Raw genomic sequence first — 12,313 nt, 5'->3', positions numbered from 1 at the left:
TAGTCATATCAGTCACACGGATGAATGTGTCTTTTAAATATAGCAAAATAGGATTTTCAATTGGATTAGGAAACACCAAAGACTTGGATAAAAATTAACATCTTGACCTAGTTGGTTTTGATAGACTGTCAAAATAAGGTATTAATCTCCAAAATTACTGTAAATAATAGTCATGCAAACCTTTTATTAGGTTTTCTTTCTGATCAGAGTTTTGTGTGAGGAACAAATTTATACACATGAACTGGATCTGACAGTTTCTTAATTAAGGCCATATTTGGATGGTGACCAATAGGTCCACTTAGCAAGTGAAAAGTATTATCTCATAGGCAATAAGTATGTTTTTGGAAAAGGAAAGGGAGGGGTGCCTGAGTGGCTCAGTCGTTAAGCGTCTGCCTTCGGCTCAGGTCATGATCCCAGGGTCCTGGGATTGAGCCCCGGCGTCCGGCTCCCTGCTCAGCAGGAAGCCTGCTTCTCCCTCTCCTCCCTGCTTGTGTTCCCTCTCTCACTGTGTCTCTCTCTGTCAAATATATAAATAAATAAAATCTTTAAAAAAAATTTTGGTATCTGGATAATTAACTCTACTTTATTGACTATCCTTGAACAAATTACTTAGCCCCTCTAAACTTAAGTTGCTTCATCTGTCAAATAGCAAAAGAATGTATTTCTCAGAGGCTTGTGAAAGATAAAATGAGATCATGCATGTTGAGACCCTAAAAAGCCATAAAACCCACTGTCCCTTCCTAGCACACAACTGAGCTACATTTCCCAGACTCATTTTATCTCCACGGGAACATACAACATTCTTGCCAATGGAATATAAGCAGAAACAAAGCGTGTCACCTTGAAGCCAAACAATTTTCCTTAGATTTCATATGACTTCTCTATGCAACCTCTCTGTGTCTCTCAAGCCCTATCTCCCCACTAGGTAATGTCAGAGCAACCTTGGAATTTAAAAAACTGATGTGGGATTTTTAAATGTAATATATAAATATTCTAATATCACAACTGAAAGAAAGTAACACATAAAATCTTGGGTTAACATTATATATAACATCATATATCACTAAAAACAAATATATGGGTGGGACTGTCACTCCTTCTAAATTAAAAATCTAAAGGAGTTTGTTTTTGCATTTGACTTGCTTTGAAAACATACTGAAAACTTGATGAAGGAAAACATTAATTTATAAAGAAAGTTGCTCCTACATTAGGACATCCATAGTATACCTGTGGTTACATCAGAGGTTCTAGATAGGTCTAAGAACGAGGACTTCAAAGAAGCATCTAGTCAAGTGCATTCGTTTTATAAACAAGGAACTTACAACCCAGAGAAGGCAAATGACCTCCCCATGGCTACTCCTGGCCCAGCTCTCTTTGTTATTCATACATTTTCTTCTCTTGAAACCAAACTTAATTTTTTTTTCTAAATTGAAGCTTAAAAATAAAATAAAAATCAATTATTGTGAAGTCTTCCACTGATTTATTTTAAGACATTGCATTGCTTCAAGTAGTTTGAAAGTTTATTATTGACGAAAATGAGCTCACAACTTACTTTGACTCCAAAGTCACAGGAGACTGTGGAGTGAATGCACAGTTGTTTATTTCTCTCCTCACACCTAGGTTTCTTAATATTTTTTGTTTCAACTTCTTCGGTGAAAAAAAATTACTGTTAACTTGTATCTTTTTTTTTATTATTTTCCTTTTTCTTTCCCTTAAAATAGTTTACCTCCATGATGAGTAAAGTTTTAAAGTGCCTCCCTGGTTTGCCAAAGACATCTAAATTAAAACACAGTCTGGAAGGTAGGATCTATTTCTTTTTTCTGTTTGGAGAGTTATTTGACCAGTACATATACACTGATATACGTAGAGAAGGTTGGAGTTGAGCTTGGTACCAAATAAGGAATATAGGATACAAAGACATGAAGTAAGTACAACCTACCCAGAAAACCCCAGGGGGGTTAGGGGTACCGTGGGAGAACCGTGGGCAAGGTTTAAAGATATAGGGTAGATTATAAATATTTTAGAAATCAAGCAATGAACATGAACTTTATCCATAGAGCTAGTATTTCTAAAACTGCAGTCTGCCCGGTACTATTGGAAAGTAAGGTAAATTTAGTGGTATGTGGGCTTTTTATTTTAATATTTGTGTATTTCTTATAATAGAAATCAGGAAAATATAACTAGCACATGGAATCCTAGCCTAAAAGGTGAGTTAAAGACAAAAAGAAAGTAAATAATATTTAATGTTCATGGGTTTACCGAAAACTTATGGGGTTATTTCATGAAACACTGATGTTTGCACTCCTAAAGAAAATATGGAAGCTTTAAAGGTATTCTGACAAGGAAGAATGTGATATATTCTTTTTGATTCAGGATGATGGCATTTGGATCATAGGTTCTCCTACGAAACTTATTTGCCCACTTTTCTAACCCACATTTCAGGATGAGAACATGAAGGAACAAAGTTCTGCTTGATACTAAAGATCATGTAGATAATTTGGTGAACTGGCAATGGCAACATGATCAGAAAGAACAAAGTCTTCTACTTGGGAGTAAACAATGAGTAATGGGAGTATACGTAATAGAATTCTGCATTGCTTATTAAATTGAAAGAAATTTTACAGTTTTATCAATATAATTGTCACAAGCAATCAATTCTACAATTGCTACTAATCAACAACTCTAAGCAAGCCACCGTCCTAATATCATGGATACAAATATGATTAAAACAAGGCTTCTGTTGTGAAATTTGTGATTTATTGGAATGAGGGGGCAGAAATAAAAAATGCCTAAGCAACACAAGGCAGAAATTATGCTTTTATAAGGTGGGTGAAAATGCTCTGAGGAAGAGTTAATGAAATAATGATGATAATAATAATAAGTATTAACAATAATGCCTTCCAATTACAGAGTCCTTTCTATGTTCCAGGCAAAATTTTAAGCATTTTTAATGGAGTGTCTTACTTAATCCTCAGAGCAACCCTGCAACACTGGTGACATTGGGCTTAGATATATTAAATAATAATACAAGCCAATATTCAAACTTGAGCTGTCTGACTCCAAGAGGACATGTAATTTAAAAATTGCTCCAAATTGTTTTGGCGGTAAGGTAAGTAAAGGCCTCATTGAAGAAGTGCTGTGCTTTTAAGCCTTAAAGACATAAAGAAGGTAGGGATGAGTTGAGAAGCCATTCAAAAGAGAAAGACTAAGATTCAGTTTGTTTATAGGATTGGCTTATTATATTCAGGAAAACATAAATGGATTAGTTCTGTCATCAGATAGGAAATTATGGAAAACAAAGCTGGAAAGTTCCTGAGGTCAGGTGCTTGCATATTAGGAACAATAGCTTGTGCTAATTGACCTACTAAATTCTTGAAACATGGTGAAAGTTGTGTGTCCAGAAGACCCACTGGGCCACAATGGGAATAAAATAGTGTAATAATTAAGAGCATGAGTCTAGGAGCAAGCCATGTGAAATTACAGTCCTGCAGTAAATGAGCCTCGTCTGTTTCCTCATCCACAACGACATCTTGGGTATTGATGTGTAGTAAATGGGACCACGGTTATGAGAATTCAAGTAGGTTGTTTAGATAAAAGGTTTGCTACAGTGTGTGTAGTTAGTGCTCAGTAAGTGCTAGACTTTATGATTAATGTGTAAAAGACAGACTGTGGAAGGGAGAGACTGACAGCAGGGACATAACCTTAATAGGCTACCAACACAGTCCAGATGAGCACAGACAAAATCCTGAACTAGGACAGTGGCGACGGCAAGTGAAAAGAGGACAGTTACACAAGATGCTTCAGAGGCATAAGTGCCTTTGTGATTCATTGGAGGTGGGAGGTAGAGACATGACTCTGAGTGTTCACGCCTGGCTCACCGGGACAACAATGGCGCTCTTCCCAGATGCAGAGCAATTATAAAGACATGATGGTTTGGAGGAGAAATCGTGGATCCAGAATCCGTTTTGATATATTGACTATGAACTAAAGGTGTTCTTCAAGTCTTATCAATGTACCACCAAGGTAATATTTTTCTCAAATATGACACAGATAGGACTGGTGGTAAACAAGATGGTTCAGGTGGTGGATGCAAAGATTGTCAAATAGCACTGATTTACATGGTGAGAAGATTCTTTCCTGTGTAATGGTCATTCTTTACATCAGTGAATTGTTTTGCTCTGGTAGCAGCTGCACTTTCCCATTTCTTTCTCTCTTTTCCAATATACTTAATCTGCAGAGCACACATATATGCACTTAAAATTTAAGAACATTTGTTTGCTTTTCATTATATTTTTGTATCAACTTTTATTGTGTCAGATGCTTCTGCTTTTCCAATTATGGTCCTAATATAAGGAACCAGCAGTAGAGTCACCACTTGGATATAACAAAGTCATGAGAGGTGGGCTTAAATGAATGAAGTTTAGAAATCCCTGTAGTAAGCTAGGTCAGATTTTAGGCAATATTCTCACTCAGTATTGACCAAGGCTTTTGAAAAGGATATACATTTACTGTAAGTCTAGGAGAAAAATCACATTGTAATAAGGTAAAGATTTAAAAGGAGTATAAATTTGATCTTCTAATAATTTCCCAAGAAAGTTTTCTTAATAACTTCCTAGTAGGTAGTAACTAGTTATGGAGCTCTGCGTTGAAGGTAAGATGGCATCAGAAATCAAACAAATGTTCATGCAGAAACTTCCAGTCATTACAAAATCAACTATCACAAGAATCAGGCTGCCTCTTAGCACTGGTGTTAAGTTTCCGTTCAGTCCTTTCTCTTCACAGATGCAATTAAAATGGTACTGCACACAAAATACAAACCAGCAAAAGCCGGAAGTGGATAAGAAGACCAACAGGGAAGCTAACCACCGTATTTAAAATTCACAAAGAGTTGATGCAATCAATTAAATGATGCTCCTCAATATTAAATCTGATATCAATGAAGTTTTGCTTTGATTTCCTCAGGAAGATTAATAACTTCGTGACACCTTGGTAATTTTTCTTGCCATGCCTTAAGTAAGTAGATCATTTTCTTCTGGAAATATCTCTTAATAGACAGTAAATACTCTAGAATGCAGAGGGGATGATATTAGGCCCTGTGATATAAAGCCAACCCATCCCTCACCGCCATTTGATTTTATTGCCCCTCTGGGCTCAAATGACTAAAAAGACCTGGTAGTCATCGATTTTTGGGTTCTGTTTTAGGGTGCTGGAATAATTACAGAAATAGGAATATACAACACAATTTAATGCCCAATTTCTCTTTCTGGAAGCATGCAGACTTAGAGATTATTTTTACACATGTTCCTCTTTTCACAGATGGAAAACCAGTTCTAAGGCAATCCTGAATCTTTTTTGGGGACCAAATAAAAGACTGTTCTAGTACTTGATGTTCAGGATTTTCAGCGAATAAGGGAACAGAAGGCCACTTTTCAAAAATATACTCAAGCATTTCTTTGACCTTCTTTTATATTCTTTTTGCAAATTAAGAGAGTTGAGAAATCTGCAAACACTGTTGGTAACAAGTGTTAGGACCAGATAGCTCTGAATTGAAGGATGATGGTTATGAAGATATAATCTTAAATTTATATTTTTGTGTAGATCCTTAATTTGCTTCTCTATGTATAGTAGACCAAGGCCCTATTCCAAATCAGTCAACACAAAAATAGGTCCTATGAATTTCAGGAAAGAAAAAAAAAATCAGGTATGCTGCAAATAAGTCAACAGAAAACAGCTCAACTCAGAGAAATACATTATCAAAATACATGTCTTGATATTAAGCTGAGAACACAATGTTTATATTTGAACCAGGGACATAATTAGGTTCACATAATTTTAAAAGGAATAGCTGGAGGGTTTTGCAGAGGGTTTATACTAGCCACCCATGAGACAGATCAGGTCTGGAAATATGTTTAAATAACACCACATGGGTTTTTAAATCAATTCAATTAATACCATTAAAAATCATGATATTTGATATAAAAATAAAAATTTTTAGCTTCTTGGGCACCTGCATGGCTCAGCTGGTTAAGTCACTGCCTTTGGCTTAGGTCATGATCCTGGAGTCCCAGGATTGAGTTCCACATCGCATTGGGCTCCCTGCTCAGCAGGAAGTCTACTTCTCCCTCTGACCCTCCCCCCTCTCATGCTCTCTCTCTCTAATAAATAAATAAAATCTTAAAAAAAAATTTAGCTTCTCTTAAGAAATCTGAAGTCCTGAGCACATTAGGTCCCATACACATCTGAGAATTATAATTAATATTAGTAAAAGCTACTATTTATTGAATGCTAAGTGCCAGGTATCATTCTAAGCATTTTCCTTTTATTTTCCCCTTCACACACATAGTATACCTGTGATACAGGTCTTTTTGTCCACATTAGATATCTGGGAGAGTTGATCCCTGAGAAATACAGTAATTTTCTCAAAATCTATAGGTGGTAACTGATAGATTTGGGATTTAAAACCAGGCCTGTCCCATATCCATGATGTAGCAATTCAAAATATTAAATTACTGAATGCTGAATCAGTCCATATCCAATATGATCACATTTCTGCATTTGTAGAAAGTTAATGTTCCTTGTGTGATTACTTTAAATGCTGCTATTTCAATATACCATGAAACCTATTTCCTAAAAGAAACATTACACCTACACCTCATAAATATTTTGCTTTTAAAATAATTGCTACTCATTTTTGCTTAAAGAAATTACACAAATAATTTACTAATCCAATTTTAATCCATTTTGCTTCAAAATGATAGAATCCATTTATATTTATTATGCTAAAATACCAATTATAATTTTCTCTGGTAAACTAAAACACTTCATTTAATTTTCTTCATATCATTTGTAGACAAGTATTGAAAAGCCTTCTGAATTATATATATCTCAGAATTTTAACTCTGGAAGGGGTCACTTAAAATTCCAAGTGCATCTTACCAGAAGTTGTCTTCACTACTTCAGTGGTATTTCTTAGTCCAACAAATGAAAATTGATAAAGCCTCCAAGATCTTGTGTCACCCACTTCAACAGAACTACGCTTCCACTGGTAGACAATTTCCTCACGTGGATAGCCATCTGCCATTAGACGGGAAAGCACACATTTAAAATTATTTATAAGTGAACGTATGTAGCGGCCACCTCCTATGAACAAGACACTGAGGTAGGTGTGAGAGAGACTGACTTATAAATTAGAAGAAGATCCTGAACTAAAGAATCTCACAATAGAAGAAATAAATACAATGACATTTTCTCCCAACGGGAATTTTAAAAACTATGAGGTCAAAATTACTTGAAAGTCACTTAATTTGCATAGAAGGTATACTGTACATGGTTTCATGTATACTGTATTCATACTTTACATTGTCTAGGGGAAGATATAAAAAGTAGCCAATATATAAGCAATAGTACATACACACAGGGATTATTTCATGATGAAGGAGAGTTAACAGGGCAAGGTATTGAGAGTCATGCAGAAACAGAAAATAATAGGAGAGGAGCAGACTCAAATGCCTCTCCAGGGCATGCCCTTGGAGTGGAAGGTGACTGGGAAAAATAACCTCAACTACTTACATTATTCTCTCTTTCTCAATTTGTTGGGACTTCCTTTTAATATATGTAGAAATTCTACTACTACAATTAAGACTAGTAAAGTAGAAATGCCCAGGGGAAGATACCAATGAGTACTATGTAGATTCTGAAGAAGTCAATCATGTTCAGCCAAGAGAACAGAAAGTCATCTTTTAAGAAGTATTGTACTGACAATGTAGTGGTTATCAGTACCATTTGCTGGCCATAATACCCTAGAAAAGTTTCTTCATTATTTTTCCTAAATTATTTGTTTCTTTATGGGGATCAGGGTAGTACTTATTTCATGAAACTGATGGTCAATATATATTTGTTGAATGGATAAACATTATTAAGTTAATTGTAAAATAAACTCAAGTATGGGTGCCAGGCTGGCTCAGTGACTCTTGATCGTGGAATTGTAAATTCAAGCCCCATGTTGGGAGTAGAGATTACTTAAAATAAAATCTTAAAAAAAATTAAATAAACTCAAGTAAAAATAGATAAATAGGTAAACAAAACTAGACATCATCTAAACTATTTATCTATTAATAATGCTATATAAACCTAAGTCTTAATTATGGAGGCTGATTGACTACTTGGAATAAAATCCCTATGTGTCTTCCTTTTCTTTTCTTTTGGTCCAAGTAGTTGTGTATTATGTGTTTATTGACTAAGGTGAAAGAAAAAAGAAAGCATGATCCCCATATTGGCATGGAGCAGAGGAAGGGGGGCAGAATGTGCTGAAAACTGAGAAAAAGAATGATGATGTTAGGAAATTTCCTATGGAGAACACGTAGGTGATTTAACTTTTTTGAGAGCAATAAGTAACATTAAGTTGTGTTTGGGTTCAGAAGACAGTTGTCCATCAGTGACCTAAAGACACAGAAATCACCAGTTCTTAAATTTTAGCTGACTCAGAAAGGAGTAGACCCAGTTGGAAATTAAAAGAAATGAAGTCTAATCTCCTAAAGCTTGGGGAAGATTTTACTTAAAAACATTCCATTCTTGGATAAAGCAAAACATATGAAATAAGATGTATAATGGGAACTTTTGTAAATACATATGATATACAGTGATATTTTTCCTCAAGTTCATTCTGGAATTGATGTAATGATGAACAGATGATTGTTTCTCTCATCATTGATTTTTTTAAAAATATAGTTACTATGACTTAGTTGGCTCTTATGAGTCTCTGTCACTCCCTGCCTGAGAAATTCTATTTATAGACATATAAACTTAAAACTTATAATCAGTTTTTCATTCTGCCTAGTATGCCTAGTTGGCAGACCAAAAATAAGGAAGAGGTGAGAAACCTAAGTGAGTGTTGAACAAATAACTCAGGCAAACATCTGGGGGAAACTGAAGCTTGGTTTTGATTCAAGCAGGAAATATCTACAAAGGTTACTAAAGCTTAATTTGTTTCAGAATCATCATGGATCATCTTGGTATATAGTCTATTATCTGATAATAATAATAATAAAATTAATAGAGCTTTTTGGTGAATCTTATTGTGTGTGAGGTAGCATACCAAGCATTTTACATATATTACATCAACAAAACAATATTGTGGTGAGGCAGGTCTCATAATCTCCATTGGGCACCTGAGAATGTGGACTCACTGCAAGATTTAGTAATTTGTTCAAGTCCACAGTGATGGAGTGGGGATTTGAACTAGACCCATAAGACACCAAAAATTAGTCTTTTACTCACTGGTAAATAACTAGTTCTAGATATCGCTTGAACTCCAGATGGAGAAGGTAAATTTCAATTTTGCTATCTTTAACAGGTATTACTGAAATTGAAATAAGCAAATGACACTGTTGAATCTATGTACCTCCTGATGTGTAAGGGAGAAAATAAGTAGCAAATATTTTGCTACTCTCTTCTCCTGTGCCTATGGGAGTAGTGGGGGCGGGGGTGGGAGGAACAGGGAGGGATAGGGGCAGGGAATAAGGATGCAAAATCCACCATTATACCTTTCCATTGTGGCCAGGCCTGGCTTTATAATCCTTCTTGAAAAATGTCTTCAGGCAGCCACTGCAAATTTATTAAAATTTTATACACCAGTGAAGCCTACTTGTAATTTCTGATAAAATAGATCCTTTTTGCAGGAATCACTCTAATAGGAATAAACTGGTATTATGATGAAAGTAACTGTCAAAATCTTCAAAGTCAACAAAATTGCTTGATTCTGCATTCTCTAGGAGTCTCCCAATTAGTTGGCATTGCAATTAGAAAACTGTTGGTGAGAGAGGATACAGAATACATAATACAGAATGAGATTACTTACAGCTGGAGAACTCCAAGGGGCAGGAATGTTCATCCATTGGAAAATTGTGTAACTGCAATTGGCACTCTGCATCAATTGTCAACCTAAATAGAAAGATATGAAACCTCAATAGAAATCGTTTAGACATAGTTTTAAGAATATACATTAGTACAATTTTTAATGACTATTCTTCGTCTTTGTTCCTCGAGAATACATCTCATATTATTATCGATAATACAAGGTGATTCTCCCTGAAGAAACCCACCAAGTCCAGGAGAAAATTACTCAAGACTTAATGTAGACCATTTTTACAGACCAATCAATAGGATTTCATTGACAGCAACTCCATTTTTTCCAAAATTTATGATCAGATAATTTTTGTGGCAAATTAACTGCACACATGAGATTGTTTGGTGAGTATATTTAACAGAACAGTTTTAAGAACTTAAGCTCATTTACTGTTTGCATGTAAATGAATGCTGATAAATTCTCAGCTCTTACCTGCTAATTAAAGCAGAACCTTCTGTTTGTAAGTACTTGTTAGCTTTTAGATTTAAATTACTATATGTGACTTTTAAAATACTTGTATTTCACAATGGAGTATTATGCATTCTGATAATGGAACACTATGAAGCCATAAATAGGATGTTATAGAGTAGAAGAATATTTAACGGTAAACAAGAAATGTTAAATACACATACACAGACATATTAGAAAAATGTTTGCCAGTGAATCTCAATTAGTTTGCATCCGGGTGCTTATTAAAGATACAGATTTTCTGGATTTCAGTACGGGCTGGGACTCTATGAGGGAGAAATTTAATGGAGTTCCAGATGTTTTGACCATCTTTGGAGAAGCATAACTATATTCTAAAATTGTAATGGTGATGGGCTGATGATTTTTAAGATTTCTTATTTGTTAACTATATATCTTACAGGTATTAATCTTGAAGTAAAAAAAATTATAAACATTTATTTTAAAAGATTTTACAATTCAGCATAATTTTTAATTGGAGAGATTTCATTTTTCTATGGCATAATAGGACAATTACTGATCTTAAACATAAATAATAATATTGAGCCTTTATTGGTCTATGTGGCACTGGGTATGGTAAATTGTTCTCTAATTTAGTAAGTGTTATTATGGCTTTATTGTACTTGAACTTGTCCAAAGTCACAAAGCTAGCAGCACAGTTGAGATTTGAACCCAAGATTATTTGTCTCCAAAGCCAAAGGTTTTAATCATTGTCACTCAATAATTACGTGCTCTTCCAAAGAAAAGGTTAGTTTCATTTATAAGTGAAATTATAATTAAATTTGATATTTTATTATTATTTTCAAATTAAACTGGAATTATTAAATTAAAAATAATTTAGAGAGATTGCAAAGACAGATACATGTTATCTCTGCACACACAAATATTCCTAACTTATTATAGATTAGCAACAAGAATAAAATCATCTCTCTCTGTAGTTCACAACTCATTCAAACTTTGAATCTCATGAGTGGCATTTTTGAGGTGGTTTCCATAATTAAATATTGTATAGAGATTCTACAGATTAATAGAAGTGAAAAAATGAGTGTAGTTATGAGAACAATCAAGGGACTTGGGATAGTGTGAATGACTTAATATTTCAAAAGCAAGACTGACTCTGATTTATCAAACTTTGATTTCCACTAGATTCTAATTTCAGTCATTACCTTATCTCTCACATTTAATGAAACCCATGATGAATACAAACTGTATGCCATGAATTTCTTTTGTAATTATGGCCATTTTTCCTAGTTACTGACATAACTCTGATAAAGGTTTTGGAGCCATTTTAAAGTATTTTATTTTGCCTGCCAAGTGTTATATAAGGAATAAAGTATGTGCCACAAGAGTTTTTAAAAGGAATCATTTTGAAGCTAGAATTTCCAGGATCCTAAGATCTAGAAAAATCATATTATCCATAATTTTTACTGAAAATATATATAAATAATTTTAATATCTGTTGTGCTTATCAGGCTGCATGTGAAGCATTTTACATATTGGCCCACTTAGTCCTTATAATAATAAGAATCATTATCTCTATTTTATTTTTTATAGAAATTAAAGAAATGAAAAGAGTTTGCTCAGACTGTCTTGGATGGAGGCATGAACCATGGGGGTGGTGCGTACCTCTTTTCCAATAATCTCCATCAATTCCTACCTAATTTCTTTAAATAAAGATGTAACCAAGTAAAAACATCAAACTTACTAATAAAACTTTGAGATACACCTTCTAGCACCAAGACCCCTGCAACAAGATAGCTGCCCCTAAGTCCTCTACATACAAATTCTGAGGAGTTGCCCTAATTCATATAGATAGTAAGATACAGGTCTAAGAACCAAAGCCAGATTTGTCTGGTTCTTAAGTCTATGTACTAATCTATTATGTTGTTTAATAATATACTCTCACCCATGAAAAACCTCAACATCAAAATATTTTAAATGCAT

General features: G+C 34.4%; 1 protein-coding gene across 2 annotated transcripts in view; it reads right to left on the bottom strand.

Moving 5' to 3' along the window:
* Window positions 1-12,313, bottom strand: part of GABRG2 (gamma-aminobutyric acid type A receptor subunit gamma2) — a 102,139-nt gene that overhangs the window by 57,412 nt on the left and 32,414 nt on the right. For both annotated transcript variants that reach the window (XM_032403670.1, XM_032403671.1), the window contains exons 5-6: window positions 9,857-9,939; window positions 6,937-7,074 (exon numbers count right to left, since the gene is read on the bottom strand). In XM_032403670.1, the coding sequence (XP_032259561.1) occupies window positions 6,937-7,074; window positions 9,857-9,939 (221 nt within the window). The remainder of the gene's footprint in view (window positions 1-6,936; window positions 7,075-9,856; window positions 9,940-12,313) is intronic.

Source organism: Phoca vitulina, unplaced genomic scaffold (genome assembly GCF_004348235.1).
Source record: "Phoca vitulina isolate PV1807 unplaced genomic scaffold, GSC_HSeal_1.0 scaffold6, whole genome shotgun sequence".
Classification (NCBI taxonomy): Eukaryota; Metazoa; Chordata; class Mammalia; order Carnivora; family Phocidae; genus Phoca; species Phoca vitulina.
The sequence above is the reverse complement of the archived record's forward strand: the minus strand, read 5'-3'. Positions and strand labels throughout refer to the sequence as shown.